The 19,817-nt window shown below is 37.7% G+C and overlaps 1 protein-coding gene across 1 annotated transcript; it reads left to right on the top strand.

Annotated features, from left to right (window-relative positions):
• Positions 1-803: 803 nt before the first annotated feature.
• Positions 804-19,080, top strand: GALNT8 (polypeptide N-acetylgalactosaminyltransferase 8). The gene is made up of 11 exons (XM_062569956.1): positions 804-846; positions 4,999-5,287; positions 6,719-6,885; positions 7,795-7,978; positions 9,360-9,557; positions 11,517-11,631; positions 12,831-13,016; positions 14,988-15,125; positions 15,984-16,079; positions 16,659-16,826; positions 18,901-19,080. The coding sequence occupies exons 1-11, from the start codon at positions 804-806 to the stop codon at positions 19,078-19,080; spliced, it is 1,764 nt and encodes a 587-aa protein (XP_062425940.1).
• Positions 19,081-19,817: the final 737 nt, after the last annotated feature.

Below are 19,817 nucleotides of genomic sequence, written 5' to 3'. Positions count from 1 at the left end.
ATGATTAGCACCACGCTCTAACCAACTGAGCTAAACCTAACCCCTAAATACCTAAGAATACAAGCCTCATTATTAACCTCTCGTGCACTCTACTTTTTGCTGCAGTGGGGGGATAAATTGTGTTATTCCTAGTCCTGAAAAACAATGTCACCAGTGGCCTTACTGGAGAATGAGTTTCTGCTCTTACTTTAGGTCAATGAAGGCTTCACATACAGTGCTATATGTTCGTCAGACAAGTGAGGCACAGATCACCTTACTGTAGCATAAGATCTAGCAGCAGATTCAGTGTGTAAAGCTTAATATATGTGATGGGTGGTGCATGTAGCTGCATTGCATGTTTTCCTTTCTTTTCACCATTCAGATGTTACCAGCCAGCTGTAAACACAACTTGTGCTTATCTGCTTTTGACAAATATGATAACAGAAGACCATTTGATGAACAATGATAATTAGCTCCGAGCAGTGTTTTTTAGAGCAACACTAGATTTATAGTCACAAGTGAAAATCAAGAAACAAGCTTCGAAACATTTCTGAACAGTTGGCCTTGCATCTCTCATTTTTTTTCTTCCCTAAGGCCATAAAAAAAAATCAAAGGTGACTACATTTCATGTACCAGCAGTTAAATTTTAACAGGAAACTACCAAGTGAAGTTCTGAGGTGAGCAGAAAGAAAATAATGAAATGGCTCTGCCTGTTCTTCTCTAATTTCATATTCCATCATAACAGTGATGTTGTATATGTCCTGAAGACTTTAATAAGATGCTTATAAGCAATTCCTTTAACACATATTTTCAAAATTGCCTAAATGATACAAGGACGCAAGTCCAATGGGAATTTAGCTTATGCGGGTATTTTTGAAATGGATAGGGTGAAAATATGGTCTTTGAAAATCTGAAAAATATGGATGATGTGGCACAAAGTGTATTCCTACATCGCGGGAGCTGAATAATAATTATTGAATCAAAATGGTATTATCTCCGTGATACAGATTTATCTTTTAATGTTCTAAATGTCTACAGAAAGAAGTATGGCTCACTCTTGTGCTCTGTGATAAGCTTAACAGTGGTTGACGGAAGCACAGTAAATTAAGAATGTTCAAAAGCCTTACTGGTGTGGACCTTAAAAGACTGCAGTGGAATTTCCCTTTTATATCTATCAGATTGGAAGAAAATACAGATTCATGCTGACTGTGCTAAAGAAAACCCACTGGTAAGTGGCCTAGAAGTGGAATGTGTAGTATTTATAGATGAGTGTAGTCTAGAAGGGAGTGTATGTGGAGTGTTATAAAAGAGGAAAATTAATGTATGGAGTGCAGATTGGTAAATAATGTGCTATTGAGCAATAGCAATCCACCCTGTAACCCACTTGAAAAAAATGTAAAGCCTAATTCAGTGGGAGTACAGTTATAAAATATTATTGCCCTTGTTTTGATCAGACAAAGAAAATGAAATAACCCAACCAGTAAGGTGTATTAACATGTACCTTAATATTCACTTAGAAAGACACATTTCACCGGGGTAAATCTTAGCATGATACTGCATGAATATGAAGCTCGATGCAGTCTCATTAATTGGGAGATGGATATAAAAGCAGTTCTTTGCATTTTCAGAAGATGAGCTCAGAGAATTATGGTCTTTTATGAAAAGAACATAGCCAGCCAGAGACAATACACTGACCTAATTGTTCTGATGAAAATTGCCTTTCTTTTTTGGCATACTCCCTATATGTCGAAAACTTCAACTGGAGAATCAGACCCTACCCAGAAGCACACGTGGTAAACTCACAAGTTTTTAAAAATCAGATATTACATTTCCCAGCTAACAGTGATCATGAAACATAGAAGTGGCTCACATTTTATTCCAATCTTCTTTGGGTGTAGGTGTGCTTTATTGCGTCAGAGCCTTTCTGATATCTACCCAACAGCCTTGTACTTCCTACAGAATAACCCCGAGTAAGCACTCAGGTCATTTGACTCATTGCAAGCTGTGAGAGCTTCCTGCTTTCCCTGTCAATGGGGAATTTTTACGAATAAATATAAAATTGATAGTGATAATATGTCTACGTTGTACCTTACTTTTGTCAGTTATATGATCTGTTAAACTCAGTTGATTTCCTCATCTGAGCAGTCTTTGCAGCTTCTTAACTGACAGCTATTTGAAACAGCAAATTTGAAAATAGAAAACACAGTGGAAACCTGAAACAAATACAAATTCCAACCAGCAGAAGGCTCAGCTTCTTTACACTTAGAATGGCACCCTGGAGAAGACTGGATAAAGTCATGCTGTTAATAATAAATGTATGTTTTGTGTTTTATATTATGCACTCACTACAAGCTCTAAGAAAGGGAAGAAGTGACTCCTTAGTAGTTAATCCTCGGTCTCTTAACCAAGAAAATACCATCTTTGAGAGACTGGACCATTTGGACTGGCGCATTTACAACCTCTGTAAGTAAAATACAGTGCTATTTAACTTTGTGAGAATTAGATCTCTAGTTTTCCTGAAGGATAGAATGATAAATAGTAGAGCTAATGGTTATTTGGATTTCCTTGAACATTCTTTATTTTTTCTTGCAAACTTGAAAACAACTTGATAATATCTTCATTTATAGATAACACAATGAAGTCTTTCACAGCTATCACTGTATTTTTTTGCGTATTAGATAGCTCCTTCCTCTAAACTCCTTTAGAAAGGGTTAGTAGTTTTAAGGTGATCATATCAGCAAGCTAATCTCAGGTGGCTGTTAGTTCTTGAAATGGAGGAAGTCTCTGGGAATCCTCCTACCCACTCCTGTATTTTGAATGCTAGAGAACAAAGACATTTTCATTCATCTGCTCTGAATGTGAAGCTCCAAAATCAAGAGAGGGAAATTTCAGAACATGCACAGCACTTCCAGTTGGTCAGTTCTCACATGGCTAGTTGGTACATGCATTTGCTGAATTCCTTCTGTCCCGTGAGCCTGGGTGCATAACCGAACTGCGTGGGTCCCATGTGGAGCATGGGAGGCTGAAAGTGAAGTCCTGCAGGATTTGCCTTGTAGGCATTTAAGTTCTTTATTGGATCTAACTTGAGGATTCAAGTTTTTAGTTAGACTAACTTTGGTGTACCAGGGTAATAACTTTGTGTAGCTCTTCCTTGTAGGTGCTTTCTTAATATGCTAGAGTTGTGGCTTTTACAGGACAGAGCAGTGAAAGCCTTACCAGTTCAGGGAAATCATCAAGAAAAGATGTCTAAGCTGCATCAGGTACTGAAAAAAGTTTACTTAAATCCACACAGACCATGTGGCACTGAATTGTGCTGTATGGACATGGCTGCACAAAGTAATTTGTAAGGCAAATTTTGAGTAGGTTAAGACTATACACACAAGGAGTATAGGGGTATAAATACACTTTCCCTTTAAATTCATACCCTACCTTAATTTTGCCGGATGTTAGGCTCTGAATTTTTCTGTACATCTAGAAGCATACAAGCCCCAAAGGGAAAAGAGACAAGTTTCTCTTCTTATTTCCTCAAATGATAATATTTTTATGTTTTGCTTCTCAGATGGAAGAAATATTAGAGAAGATAGCAATTCTTTGCTTCTCAAAGGCTCTAGACCATAATTAAGGACAGTTGTCAGGCTACTCTATTTTAATATGGTGGCTTTAAACTTATGTGAATGTCTCGGATTATTTGCTATAGAGAAGAGAATGTTTGACACATTTTGCCTGTTTGTGGGCTTTTACTTGTATTTCCAATGGAGATGTAATGATGTTAACTTCCCTTGTGCCTGAGTAAGTGAATATTATTATATTAAGTGGATAGTATTATATTAATTGTTCTGTTCCATTTTGGACTCTTAGTACAAAATACCAGGAAATACCAGCTAGTTCAGTGACTTTGAAGTTCTTTCATTGCATCTGAAAAAAGGTTGCTAATCTGTTTGATTTGATTTTGTTGACACAACAGAGTGAGAAACACAAGAAGAATGCTTTTTTTACCCTTCTTTTTCTTTTTTTTTGGCAAAGATGGACAAAAATACTTTGCAGGTTTAGGGTATATGAAAGTATTCCTGTATATCCTTCCTTCAGCAATAAAAATTATTATAAAGTGTCTCATAATATTTTTAAGATATATTTATTATTCAGTGCTCAAAATCTATAGTGGTACTTTATGTTCAGTGGCTTTTATGTTCTACCTTAACTCTCCTTGACTCTGGGTAGGGTGTGATTCTTCAGTTGAAGTTTTTGACATATAGGGAGTATGCCAAAAGAGAAAGGCAATTTTCATCAGAACATTGACTCTCCTTTCAGTGCTAAGTTTTTCATACACAGCCTGACAGAGAGCAAGACAAACATGGCTTTGTATTAGAGACTGACTGGCTGCTTTTGTGGAGAAAAGCCTGTCCCTCTATTTTACCAGTTTTATTATCTGGTCATTATTGTATTCATTATTTTGGGTTTAATAATTAGGGAATTCCTCCCAGATAATCTACAATAACTTGGAGGGGAGGAGTGTTATCTGTGCCTTGTGACGTAGTTCTGTCTTGTAAAACTGACAAACCCTGAGAGATGAGGATCCAAAGCTGATCAAAAGAGAGGACAAAGGGCTCATTTATGATATTTACCTTCAAGACCAATATGGTATAAACATTCCAACATAGACAGGAACCCCACTGTGGATCCTTGATAGATTAACCTCGGTCAAACATCATGGATATGTTTTGGGTTGTATTTAATTTGTGTGCTGCCTCTACTCCTAGATTTCTACCACTGCAGTGTCACTTGCTTTACATTATTGCAATTGAGAGCAGAATCTGGCAGCCAATGATATTGTGGAATGTGATATTTAAAGGTATTTCTCATGTAGGAGGGAGGGTCTGATGCTACTGTCATGCTAATTTCAGGTTAGTTGTAACTTCACATATCTCTTGACCTACATCGTAGTGAGGATAATTTGGCTCATTTATGATGCATAGTATTCTTAATTGCTGTTTTAATCGATCTGCTTTCATTTCCAATCAGCAAAATCAGTGGAACAGTTTCATGAAAATATAAAACAAATAAAATATGATCATAAACTGCAAGATAACTCCAAGAGTGAAGTACATCAGACTGGAAATGCAAAGGAGGAAAAGAAGAGTGTACCTCACTTGCTGTACCCAGACTCATTTCTCTTCAAGCACTGGGGTTCAGATTTAACAGAAGAGGAGCAAACAGTTGCACAGAATCTTTTCTTAAAATATGGATATAATGTTTATCTCAGCGATCGTCTACCTCTGGACCGACTTATTAAAGACACCAGATCTCCCAGGTGCAGTATGAGCCCTCTCTACATTCACAAGACAACATAAAATTAAAGGGAAGGGGGTTGCATTGCTTTGGACTAAATTAAAATAATCTACAAACAGATCTAAATTTATCCTCTGTTGGTTTAGAATGCTTTCTATAATTTTCTTCCAACTATTGCTTGAGTCTAGGTAATACTCCAAAGTGTGAAAAAAAGTAGAGTAGAGAATTCACTTAGGAAAAAAGGATATAATGTTAGCGTTATAATTGAAATAGGACTTTTGAAGTTAGGAAAGGAGGGGAAAATAATGAAAATTTTCAGAAGATATGAGACCTTCTGGTCTATTTATTTAAAGCCCAAAGGCAAGACATCTGAAACGTGTTTTGCTCTAGTTTCTTCTATTATCTTTTGTGTATCTCTTATATGCTGCAATATCCAGAGGCTTATATAATATCTGGGTGATATCCAGCTTTTAAAATTTTTCATACTTGGGACCTCCTCTCCCTGCCAGGATAGCCACTGTAAAAGCAAACCTCTATGTTGCTAACTTTCAGTTCCTCATTATACAGCTGGGGACTAGTTCCTTCTAGAGCGGATAATGTTATATTGCCCTTAACCATGGGTGTCCTCTGGGCACTGGGTCAAGCCATAACTCCAGCACTAAGTCAAAATGACTCTTTTGTGTGTGCTTCTCAGTTCAAAGTGTCTGAACTAATGTGAGGGCTGTGTTCTGGCCTCCGGAGCGAGTTTTTGGGAGGCTTTTTGTGCAGCATGCCTTGGTGTACTCAGGCAGGGTCAGCAGGAACTACACGAGCACTCAAGCTAGCATGATACGGGTTTGTTTCACTACTAGAAGCAGTCTAGTGTGGGGTAGCATGGAGACCCACAGGGACTGGTTTACTCTGTAAGAAGAATTCTTGAAGCTCCTTCAGGGATTTCCTAAAGAGATCCCTTGTCCAAGTCATTCTTCTCACATGTCACCCTGTAAGTATCGCTATACCTATCTTGCTCTTATTCATTGCATATACAGAAACAGTATGATCTGATTTACTTCTGTTTACTGCCAAGTTTGGCTACTGTCATCTCCTTCTATGGAAGCCAGAAACCAAATTTCAGTTACACATCCACTCTTTGTAACCTAATCACTCCAGCAGGGTTACTCATATTCTTCAGTTACAGTATTTTATGATTCTTTAGGACTGAGAAACAGTAATTGTTGTTTTTATCTTTGCAGAAATTAACTTTACATTGTTAACCTAACACTGTTCAAGTGAATGGTGAAACTGGATTTTGGGGGATTCCTCTCTTCCCTCTTTTACTAATTCTCATTACAAGCTTTCAGCCTAACGTGCCAGTTCTGCCTTCTTGCAGTTGCCTTTCACTCTGTTCTTTTTTTTTTTTTTTTTTTTTTTTTTTAAGGGGGGAAACTGCTAATTTGTTCTCCTTCTCTTACAGTTGTCAAAGGAAAACATATCCCCAAGACCTTCCAACACTCAGTGTTGTACTTATATTTATGAATGAGGCACTGTCAATCATCTTACGTGCAATTACTAGTATAATTAATCGAACACCTTCTCATTTACTGAAAGAAATCATCCTGGTAGATGATTGCAGTTCAAATGGTAAGTGACCTGGGGAAGGCAGGAGTTTTTCTAATGTATGCTACCATTGTCTTAAATGAATGTCTGGCCTTTTGAAGGCACACAGAGTAGACCTCTCAAAATTCAGAAGTAAATTGAGTATATAAGAAAAAAACCACACCTTACTAGCCTGAAAAAATGGTAATTAATAAGGAACATGGTGATGGTCTTCAACTATTAAAAAAGTTTAAAGACTGAAGTTGGAGACTATTTACCATCATGGGCTTGTCAGGTAAGGTACAAAAAAAAAAAAAAGTATGCTGTTTTTTTGTAAGCATCTGAACTCCTTGAAGAGTGGTCTATAGGGTGGTGGAAAATGCTCCCGAGGGAAGTATTGGGAGCCCTGTTGCAATTCCCTGTTGTTGGGAATTGGACTGAGCAAAAGACTGAAAAATGGTCTATAAGGAATAGTCATGTCCCTGGTCTCAAGGGTGCTCTAATGGACCATAAATGTCTGTAGAAATTACCCTAATTATAACCTGTCTCATACTGTGAGATCTTAAATTAGTTCCATGAGTTTTTGCAATCAAACTCTAAGTAGGTTCTTTTAACTTTGTCAAAAACTAAACAGGTTGTGATAGACTGTAACCAGCACCACCACTGCATTTTTGTGGCCTCACCTCTGTCTTTTTGCTTACAATGGAAGTTCTATCTTGTCCAGTTTTCACAGCCCTCACACTGGGATGCTGCAGGCAAATCTGTTTTTATCTTGCCTGATGAGATGTGATTGATTCTCCTTTTTCTAGCTATTCTATTTTAAGGAATCTTCAGACATTTTCAGTCTGGAACTGGGAGAAACTAGAAAGCAGTTGCCTACCTGATCTTTTCCGTTTCTTAATATTGATGACTTAATTTTTTTGAAATCATTAAAATGTATGGAGCTGTTTTTAGATGATCTGAAAGGACCTTTGGAAGCACAGATCAAAAGTTACAATGCAAAGCATCCTGGACTGCTGAAAATCGTAAGGCATCAGAAAAGAGAAGGTCTAACACAAGCCCGGATTTCTGGCTGGGAGGCGTCAACTGCAGATGTTGTTGCAATTTTGGATGCACATATTGAAGTGAACATAGCGTGGTAAAACCAAGAGGGCCTTTATTTATTTATTTATTTATTTATTTATTTATTTATTTATTTGAGTGAGAAGAAAGATGAGGACAAAGAGTTTAATTGTATTGCTAGGACAAGCATCTATATACATGGTTCTTCTTTCTGGCAAGCCACATGTTAATTGACAGCCACTGAGTTATTAGTTTTGAGAGGGAAAGTGCAAAAATTGTTTAAAATAAATAGCAAAGCAGCTAGATAACAGAGTAAGTTGTTTAGTGAAGAACAAGAGAGCAATGCCTACCGTCTCTATATATTTATTACATTTCTAGGAAACAAAGACTTAGTGCAGTGAAATGTCATGAGAGTAATGGCTGAGAATGCTGATTCCCATACTAGCAACTTTGTTAGCCCTTTATATTAGGCACCTGTAATACCGACACGACTTTAAATTAGTTTTATTCCTATTACAATTTTGGCTTTTTAGACTGTTTAATTACTGTTGCCTGTTAATTTAATAATGTATCATAGTTACGTAGGACTCTGGAATGAGATACAAAACAAGTGTCTGATGATAGATGTTCATATTCTGTTAGATAATAATCTTCATAGTGCTATTTTGTGTTAAGTTTCTTTACGTTCTCTCTCCTCTGCACTGTTGAACTCAGTGCTGACTGTTGTCCATATTGTCTTTTTTCCTGCGAACAAAGTTCTTCTCTCAGCTCTCCTCAGGCCAAAAGACAGTTTGATCCAGCTCTCTCTCTTCTCTTTGGGTAATACACTCACTGACATTTCCTGTTTTTTACGATCTTAAAGGTAATACCATAGGCCTTAGTCATGAGTTTTAGGGCTCTGTGGTAGATCAAGCTGCAAAGAGTATACAGGGAGATAAAAGGTCTACTCCTCCAGGCCTAACAATGGTAACGATTTCAGCAAAAAGGGCTGTTCCTTTCTCTCATGCTGGCCTCTTTCTCCTTCATACTGCAGCGATGCCGTCAAGGCACAAGAAGAGAGGGGGAACAGATCTTCCTCAGGCCTTAGAGCACCTTTCAGGCTCTCCTTTCTTCCCTTAGCTCTCTCCTCTTGTCTCTTTGTGCAGCCAGTGAAAAACATTTAGAATCTATAGGAAGCAGACCCAGCTGGCAATACAGCCTAGCAAGTTAAGAGTGGAGGTTATTGTTAGTACAATAAGTGACAGTCAGAATTTGCCTAATAGAAGGAAGAATTGGAGACAGGACATTAGCAAACTATATTGCTATTACTCCAACAACAGCATAACTGTTTTTGTTGTGGCAAAAATCAAAGATTAAAGAAACAAGCTAACCTAGCTTTAAAAAAGGGTTGTGCAGTTTAGTTCAATTAGTAAGACTACCACTTCTTCAAGGTGACTAAACTCTGTTAATTTTGGTAGGGCTGAACCTATCCTGTCTCGAATAAAAGAAGATCGCACTGTTATAATATCACCAGTATTTGACAATATTCGCTTTGACAACTTTGACCTTCTCCAGTATTCAGTGGCTGCAGATGGATTTGACTGGGCACTCTGGTGCCTTTATGAACCTTTACCAAATGAATGGTATGCTCTCAAAGATGAAACAGCTCCAGTTCGGTGAGTATGAATAGCATTAAGAAGGAGTCAAGACACATAATATCCAACTTAGAGGAAGAGGGAAGAAGAGTTTTCATAGGTGATGAGATAGATATCTATGAAGCACATTATGTCTAGACAGTTGAAATGGATGTGAGGATTCTTGAGCCACCAGAAAAATCTCAGTGCATCAGCTGTATTCCAGCGTCTCCTCTGTATTAATCCTGCTGTCAAATTTTCAGGCAATCCTGGTCAAGTCATTTAACTTTTGTGTCTCATGTTCCTTACCTGGGAAGGTGACAGCAATATTCATTAACTGTCCAAGATGAACTGTGTCCCCTCTCTATGCTTGCCCAGGAGTTTGAAGTGGATCTCACAGTCGCTGGATAATTGCATGTCCCAGTATGTGAAGATTCACATGGAATCAAACCCTGAAGTTCTTCATTTAGAGATGTAGGGGCAATGTATGATTGAGATTACCTTAAACTGCCTTTTTCCAGCATTACCACTTGATGAGTAGAAGTACACAAAATAAGAAAAAGGCATTAACACAATGCATATGGCCGTTATACCTAAAGCAGCCCTTTACTGCTAGGCTTAGGATTCAATCTACTTCTTTGTGCTTCCCGTATCTCCCTTAACTGCTCAGATTAGTATATATATTCCATACAAGATGATTGCAGGTACTATGATATCAGCCATCATCTTTTGCTGAGTACATAAGAGAATTGGTCTCCCTGTTTTATACAGATGCTAAATGTTATTTACAATCCCTTAATAACCATCTATAAAGCAATATTAAAAAAAGCCAGCAACAGATAAGACATAGTTGTCAGATTTTTCTAGTTTTATCTTATTTACGTAAAGGGCTTTAAAAACATACTGTGCAAATCCTGAAGAGCAAAGACACTGTGAAAATATTACAAAATCATGTACTGTGTTCATCAGAAGAGATGGAAGAATTCTTTACTTATATACTTTTACTATTGGTAGCTGAACACTGGAGATAAGGCTGCAGGGATGACTAGATAATAGCTGTGTGTGAAATTGAAGCCTGTGTGCATTAAAAGTATTCTATGGAAAACATTAACAGTTCAGGCAGGACAATGAAATGAAAGCAAGTCAAATATAGCTTAAAGAATGGTTATTGAGAAGGTCACAATTTTTAGATGAGAGATATTAAAAGAATCACAGAATCACAAAATGGTTGAGGTTGGAAGGAATCTCTGCAGATTGTCTAGTCCAGTCCCACTGCTCAAGCAAGGTCACCTGTAGCATGTTGCCCAAGACCCTGTCCAAACAGCTGTCGAATATTTCTCTAAGGGTGGAGACTCCACAGCTTCTCTGGGCATTCTTCACAGTGATCCTTCAGTCACCCTCACAGTAACGACATTTTTCCTTATGTTCAGATGGAAATGCATGTGTTTCAGTTTGTGCTCATTGTATCTCGTTCTATTGCTGAACATCACTAGCCCCATCTCCTTTACATCCTCTTTTCAGACATTTATATACATTGATAAGATCTCCCCCCCCCCCCCAAAAAAAAAAGCACCATGTCCACTATCCCCAACATTCCATGCTGGTTTCAAAAACAGTAAAATTGTTCCTGCTAAAGAGTTGTCTCAGTTCTCCTTCAAAACTTCAATTTGTAGTGATTCCACAGTTCCCCTTGGCAACCAGCTTTAGTGTTTTAGCTTTTTCAATGTTAGATAAAATTTCCTGATGTTTAATGTAATTCTTCCTTGTTGCAGTTTTATCTGATTCTTTCTTCTTGTTTTAAGTATCTGATGACTGTTGTTGTGTCCTCTAATTATGTTTTTTTGTTGTTGTTGTTTGGACTCTTTTCTACTGATCTACATGATTACTCTGAAATACAGCTGGAATCCTTTTGGAAGTCCAAACAGTGATTGACTGTCAATTGACTTTGCTTTGTTTCCATCATTTTTGCTTTTTTCTAAGTTTTACTCTTTTGTTCTCCAGGAGCCCATCTATAATGGGGATTCTTGTTGCACATAGAGAATTTTTGGGTGAGATCGGTGTCCTGGATGGTGGAATGAACATATACGGAGGAGAAAATGTGGAACTTGGCCTGAGGGTAAACCTATTTTTTTCATTTTTTTTCTAAAGGAAACATTGAAAATTGGTGTATCATTTTTGAAAGCACTCAGGTCACTGTTCTTTGCCCAAAGCACAGGCTAATTTTTCAGAATAATTCGGTTTATTTGGAGTACCAAGGGAAGTGGATAGATTTCCAGAAGTGTTGAAGGCTCAGCAGCACACTTTTGTTGACACTTCTTAAGGAGTTTGGCTCCTGACATGAAAACTTGATTCAATGGGAAAATAATGAATCATGAGACATGATTCTCTGCAGAAGTTTGTTTTTTGGCTCAGACAAAACTTGGGCTGATGCTCTATTGGAGATGCTGACACATTTTCCATTACACATGAGGAGATATCTAAAGACTCTATACTTCGATTTCTGTCTGTAAAATAGAAATTTGATGTGACATCACCTTACATCAGATGAGGCAAGTGGTGAATTGCTGTTTAAGTTTTCTTGCTTGAAAATGCATTTACACTTTATTCTCTATTGCCCTACTAAGCTTTCCAGTTTGAGCCTAAGCACAGATCCAGTGCTATACAAAAGTTACAGTTTCTTGAAAAACTTCCACATTTGCACTGGCTCATGCCCAATCAGATTGGGTGTGTTTGTGCTGGACCCTTGTGCTCTTGAAGCATAAGTTGCAGTCTACTTAGGTATCTCTGTGGATGCCATGTAGGCATGTTCCAGGAATCCAGTGAGCTGCTTTTTCTTGAATTTTCTCTAGTTTTTAAGATTCCATAGGACCAATTTTGTATTTGTCATGTCCTGGGTAATATCATTACTTTTGAAAGACTCAGGCCCACATCCACTACCCACAGTCTTTACTGTCTGGCTCCCAGTGAAATCATTGGAGATATGCACTTGTATGTCTTAGCAGATCTGTGCCAATGGTTCTGAATGCCTAATAACAGACAACTAGTGAGCAGTCTTGTTGATGATGATGGCAAAGAAGAAGAAGAAAGACCACTCCTTTACTCTCTTGGACCTGTGATAAGGCTACACACAATGCGGATGAAAGATATAGAAAAATTCTTTTTATTCACTCAAGTCAGGAAATAGGGCTTTGAATGTTGAGAGCACAGGAGTGTGTCTGGTAAAGGAATAGGGGGAGCAGAAATAGGAGCATTCTAACAATAAGTGAAAAGAGTTTGAATAACCAGGCAACTTTACCTGAAATTCTTTCTTTTCAGGCCTGGCAATGTGGAGGTAAAATAGAAGTATTGCCCTGTTCAAGAATTGCTCATTTGGAAAGAGCTCACAAGCCTTACTTGCCAGACTTGAGTATTGCTGTGAGACGGAATGCCTTGCGGGTGGCTGAAGTGTGGATGGATGACTACAAGTATATGGTCTACCTAGCATGGAATCTTCCATTAGAGGTGATGGTGTTTCCCTGTATTTCAAATTGGGATCCATTGTCTAAACGTGGTCAAATAAGTGATCATATGACAGGAGGCAAGCTTGATTATGAAATTCACTGTAAAAAAAAATTGTTATTAATATTGACATGTTAATTATTGATACGGATGGCATCCAACATCTGTGATCATGGTCATGTCCCTCTTATGCTAAGTGCTGTGTATTCACAGATCAAGAGCTGATAAATAGCTTAAAGAACTTAAAATCAAATCAGTTCGCATGTATTTTATCTTTTTAAGGGAAAACATTAGAATATGGAATCTAATACACATCTAATGATCTAGATCGTTAGAAATTTTATTTCTTGTGAAATGAAATTTGTCTAATTATATGGATGTCCCTGAATATCTTTTAAATAGACAAAAGTGAACCTTGAATAGAAAATTCAATTACCCTTCATCAAATATCCAACAACTTCTATTTAAGTGGGCTCTCTTCTCTGCATTTCAAAGTTCTGCTTTTGTTTTCCCAGAATAAAAAAGGAGAAAGTCTTATAGCATCTTTGGAAGGCTGGAAAAATGCTAATATCAGGAAATTAAGAATTCTGAATTCTCGGTGTTCATAGATACAGTTGGAAGCTCAGTATTTACTTTTTCTTCAATGTAGTGCTATTTTTATTATCATCTGTTAACATAGCATTGTGAATAACATCAGGCACTACACACATAAAGTGATTTTTAATGCAATTTTTTGTACTAAATCCCAGGATATTGATTCCTCATTTGGCTTGATATTCTTAACCCTAATTGAGAACTGCAAAGTAAACCTTATGAAAGAAGCTTCCTGTTTGATTCTTCATTTGAATTTTTCATTTTCCTTGAAAATTTCCTTGAAATTGTTTTACATTGCTATTTTTCCTTTAGAGATAATCTATGTCCTTAAAATTACTGTTTTTTTTAATTAATCTCATAACTCTGAATTTAGTTTAAACGTCCCTCTTGACAAACTGCTAAAAATACTAGAAGTATCACACATTTTTTTGAGTATTAACATCTTCTGGGAAGAAGAAAAAGCTCATGAAGTCTTTACTTCAAAGGACTTACGAATCTTTATTAAAGGAAGGATACCCTCCTACCTCCTCCTGTTTTCTTGAGTAGATATTAATGAAATTAATTAAAATCTATACTAAATATATATGTTATGCTAAAATATATAGCATAAATTAATGCATTAAAATAATCCACTTCCTCTTTCCGTTAATTGACTTTTACTGAAAGTATTTGGAATTCTTCTTAAGAACTATTTTTTTCATCAAAAATGTTAGTCATCAAAAATGAAGCTGTAGATAGGAACAAAAGTACTGTTCTCACAGTGAATTAATTTCTGGTCTTGTGAGAAGCTTGCTTATCTTAAACAATCACTTTTCTTTGAAATATGCAAAAGTCAAGTCAAAATTCCTGAGCTACCTGATGCAGACCAGGAGCTTGTTCTGTGTTTTAGAGAACTGCGTAAAGACAGGATTGTAACGTTCCGTAAGGCTGATTCCTGTCTAGCTTTCCTGTTGGAGTTGTTCTGCTATATATAAGTATTTAAATAGTTTTGAAATACGAATTTGAATCTTGATCTCTCCCATGCAACATCAGTGCCACAGTCAATAGACTGTTGTTCCAGCTAGTGTAGTTAACAGGCTCTCTCAATTTTTCACCTTGATCTATTTTTTATGTCACTGTAAAATATGAAAACTACTACTTCCTATCCATGTTTACTTTTTTTTTTTTTTTACATTTATGAAGTCATAACATGTTCTTCGGTAGTTTATTGGAACTTCCAGATAAAACATGCTCTGAATTTCTGAAGTTTAAAAAATATGTGTTCAAATGAACTTTTGAACATCATTTATATGTCATGGCAATAGGGAGAGAGAAGTCTGTATTTTCTCCATTTTCTCAGATTGACTTAATGTGCTGAAATTAAATGTGGTGTTCTTCCAGAATCCTGGAATAGAGTTTGGAGATGTTTCTTCCAGAAAGGAACTAAGGAAAAAACTAAACTGTAAAGGCTTTGACTGGTACATAAAAAATATTTACCCTAATTTAGTAGTTCTGCCCAACATTGTTGCCTATGGAACAGTAAGTATGGTGTCTACTTATTTCAAATATGGAACAATTCATCAACTACAGTATTATGAAGAACTGTTGTCAGCAGTTCTATGTTTTACGTAGAGATTGTGATATAATTTTTTAGAAATTTTAGAAAGACCTTTGAATGTCTTTGTAGACACTAAAGCTTTTTAGCATCTTTTTAAATATTTGTTGCCAATCCAGAATTTCTAAACTGTTGTTATTTTATATGTACTGATGGGAACATAAAATTTGCTTGGAAAAGTGCTTACTATGCATTATTTGTTTGCATATAAAACTTGCCAGGTGAGGAACAAGAAAAGGTCAATATCTTCTAGTAACAGTCTGCATTTTTCAATAGAATAATATGAATTTCTGCTGAGATTAAAGGTTTAACAGGATAATTTGGAAGCTATGCAGATATAAATCAAGATAAGATAGCACATAATAGTGTAGAAGTCAGACCATTATTTGCAAAAGAGAGAGAATTAATCAGTCAGGCTGCTGTGGCTTCTTAATATATCTAAGACTGTTTCTAGACCCAAGCTTGTATATCGCACTTGAACTGGGCAGTTGTACTCACCTGCTGGGGCTGCCTGGTGACCTCTGACAAGGTGCTATATAGTACTATGTAGGTGAGTCTTTGATGGACCTTAGATTTGCTTCTTATTTGTGCTATGATAACCTCAGACTATCTTTGCATAAATGATTTCTTTTCTAACTCTATACTGTATTTTCCACTTTAGGTTTTGATTCAGAGCTCTGAATAAAATAGCTTTGCTCACAGGAGAGGTCTGAAATTAGTGGTGAGGCATTGGAAAGAGGATAAGCTGTTCCTCACAGCAGATTTCCTATTTTATCCTGTAGATGAGAAACACACTGAAAGAAGACATCTGTATTGATCAAGGTCCTGTCCCTGGAAATACACCAATTATGTATGTTTGTCATGCATATTCACCACAGGTAATGCAAAAAACTGATCAGATCTTCAGATGTGAGCTGTTACTAAAGTTTAACTTCTCATGGGGCTATGGAACGGGCATTTCAAAACCATCCTCTCTGTGCTATCTAGAGGGGAAGATTAACCTTTACTTCAGTAAATTCTGCCATTCTGCCCCCACTTCCACCAAAACATGTGAAAGCAGGACAGATTTCTGTGGTGATCTAAGTGCATTAAGAAGAGACTTTTGGTTTAACCTTGACAAAAAATAAGACCTTGTGTTAGTACTGACTGATGTTTTTGATTAACAGAAGATCAGCAGTGAATAGGAAAGAGACTGAGCATTTCTTACACCTTGCTATCTGTCCTCTCAGTAGGAGGGAAGCTGAGCGTTGCCATTCAACTGCAAACACCTTGCTTTTGTTTATAGGCAAAGGAGAAAGACATCCCTTGTAGGGCATCAAATTCATCCTGCTTTAATTGCTGATCAGTGAATGCTGGTTCTGTACAGCTGACATATATCACTTAATGTGAGTTGCAGAATTGTCTGAAATTTTCTTGGTATTTTGATTCACTGATGGTGGTGTCACCTTCCCTTTCAGCACATCTTTTATCACAGCACTGGAGAGATATACGTAGGAGGTTTGTGTGCCCGACTGAATAAAGTTGATCGTTGCCTCACTGACCCTGGGAATGGAGACCTGCCAGTTTTAGAACAATGTGACACAGCTGTGAATAGAGGTCTGAACTTGTATTGGGATTTTAAGCAAGTATGTACATTTCTATATCCCCACATTTCAGTAAGCTTTCACATTATGAGGAATCCTAAACTCTTTCCTTGCAAAAGGGTTTGCTTCTGAATAAGGTTGCTTCAATTTCAGGACTTGCAGGTGCCACTGGAAGAGCTAAGGTGAAGTCAATGAGTCTGCAGGGGAGTGTGGGGTTTGAAAAATGGGAGAGTCACACATATGCAACTGACTGACTTACCAGAATTTAACCAATTCCCATACGTTATCTGAGCCATAGGCACCAATTTGTCCATCTGTCTGTCTTGGTGGAATCAAATGGTTTAATCTAAAGCCTTTTACTTTTTAGCTGGGCAGGTGAAAAATTTTGACATATTGCAGCTCATTTAACGATCAGGAAATGTGTAAGACTTGGTGTCTCCTGGTTTTGATGGTCAGACTATATTACCAACTCTCTGCACTGTCCCCCATCTGTCTTCCCAGCCTGTTCATGGGACCAATTTGTCTTGGGGAAAGAGCAGCTGGCTGTCCTCCATGTCCTGAGCACTCTCTGGAGCCATCTTCAGCAACAGCATCTTGGCATGAAAGCCCTTAACATGTATCAGGCTGAGCTCACCCTTTCTGGGCTCAGGTTATAGCCAGCGATAAAACTGTCACCCAGTCCATAGTTCAGTTGTCTCCATTTGTGCCGTATGTGGCAGCTGACGCTAACATACTTCATATCCCAAGTGATAACTTCACATTCTTTGTTCAGTGTCTCTTGCTTGTGCTCAGTCAGCTGGCCTAAAGCAAATGCTGCAACAGGATGAACAGGCAGCAACATCAATGATAGAGGGGAGAGGTGGAAATGGAAGCCACGAAGCTTCTCTCTTCTCAGGCAGTTCGGATCTCGTCAGTTTATGTAATTAATACGTAAGTAATCTTAAGCCACATGTGCGTGTCGTGAGGCAAACGTAGCGATGGCTACTGGCAGGGATCCTTCTCTGCACTTCCAAGAACCACTGGCACCTAGTGCTATGCATCTCTCCAAGTCAGGATGGAAATCCACAGGCCTCGAGGCCTCTCCAAGTCAACATGTAGCGATGCATACCGAGAGTGAGCGACAGCTAGGCATGTCGCGCCCGTGCGATAAGTCATCATTCAGTACTCCTGAAGGCCCCACGCTACGAATAACAGTCAATGTCGATAGTCTGTGGCACCTCCCCACAGCACCACGGGCCCCACACCAAAAGCTAGGCATGCCTGCGGAAAAACAGCTGTTTGCGGCCTATCGAACCCTATCGATAGGTGTGGAATTGGACAGGCATATAAGCTGTGGGCCTGTTTACTATATCCCTCGCTCAGTGAAATACTAAACAGGAGAAAAATCTTGGGAGAGTGGTTAAGATGGGTTGAATTGGTAAAAAACAAAGGTTTCAATGACATATAACAAATATGACTTTACACAATCTCCAGAAATTTTGCTACTACGGAGTTTCTCTTGCCCTTGTATGGTCTGTAACCAGCGAAATTAGAAAAAGGTGAAGGTATGTTTGTAAAAGATTTTAGACCCACCTTAAAAGTAAATCTTCAGTTCTTTGTGTGTATCAGATATCACTAGAGTGAAACAATTGGTTGTCTATTAAAGCCTGTTAAGATCCTGTTGGTTCTGCAATCTAGCCTTTTACAAATATCATCATTTACAGTATAATAACAGGACTTAGTCACATCCACCCTATTCACAATAGTTCACACTGAGATACTGATAGAGATAAGAGAGGAATATTCTCTTGATCTTTTATTAACCCTTTTCTTGCAGAAGAAGATACAATATAAAAATTACTAAAGTGATTTTTGAACTGTAAAACCCCCCACAAAATAGAATAAAAAAACTCAGAAAACAGAAACAGAATAAGTATGTAAATATATTTTAATAAATCTTGGAGAGTTCCAAAAGCTGTTGTGCATTATTATCTTGGAGAAATGGTTTGTGGCCTGCTAGTATTCATCAGACACTTTTGTAGAGGCTAAGAGAATTACTTCCTGACTGAGCAGCAAAATTTTAAGCCCACAGCTTCTCTTGTATTTCCTTTTTTTTTTTTTTTTTTTTCTTCTGTAGGGATCAGCAGTAATCAATAGAAACACTAGAAGATGCCTTGAAATCACAGGAGACAATCAGTCTTCATACAGACTTGTGATGCAGGCCTGCTCAGGACAAAGCTGGAATATTCAACATACTCTTAAGGACTGGGGAAAGACAAAAGATCTGGAACAGAAGACACAGCATTCAAAGCATTGACTGGGGGACCTTGATCCATGAAAAGTACTCTGCTCAAACACAACACTGGAAACAACATTTTGAAGAGTTTGTTTATACAGGAATTTACAATGTACTAACTACTTCCAGTACTTATGAGCTGTGACTGCAAAGGTCTACCTTCATCTTACCACATTCATGGCACTCTGGTGGAGTTTCCTCAGTTAGGGGTGGGATTGCCTTGGCTCTGTCTTATAATCATTGGAGGGAAGTGAGTGCTTCCTGAAGTATTTCATCTCATCTGAGTTATTTATGTTCTTTGGAAGTGTCTGTCTCTGCTCATTGACAGCATAAACTCTCTAACTTTCTAAATTAGGCATTTGGGGTTAGGTTTAGCTTAGTTGGTTAGAGTATGGTGCTAATAATGCCAAGGTCATGGGTTTGATCCCAGTATGGGCCACTTTTTTGGGGTTGGACTAAAAGATCTCCAGAGGTCCCTTCCAATCTTACCAATTCTATGATTTCAGTTGCATATTAAAATTTAGAAGGAATGAATTTGATTCTAAGACTTCTTGCTACACACCCAGTTTGCTAAGAAAATGGACCATTTGTTTTCTGCTAGGTTGTATAGACGATACAAGAAAATCTTGTCAGGGTGTGTTTATGGTAGAGGGGGAAAAGAAACACATCCTTGTTCTGTTTCCCTATCAGTCCACTAGGCATGAATCTTCTCAATTAAGTTTATTAGATTGGGCAGTACTTCACTGAGGTGGTACCTG

The sequence above is a fragment of the Rhea pennata genome, chromosome 1, assembly GCF_028389875.1.
Source record: "Rhea pennata isolate bPtePen1 chromosome 1, bPtePen1.pri, whole genome shotgun sequence".
Classification (NCBI taxonomy): domain Eukaryota; kingdom Metazoa; phylum Chordata; class Aves; order Rheiformes; family Rheidae; genus Rhea; species Rhea pennata.
Note: the sequence above shows the minus strand (reverse complement) of the source record. Positions and strands in the feature narration are given on the sequence as shown.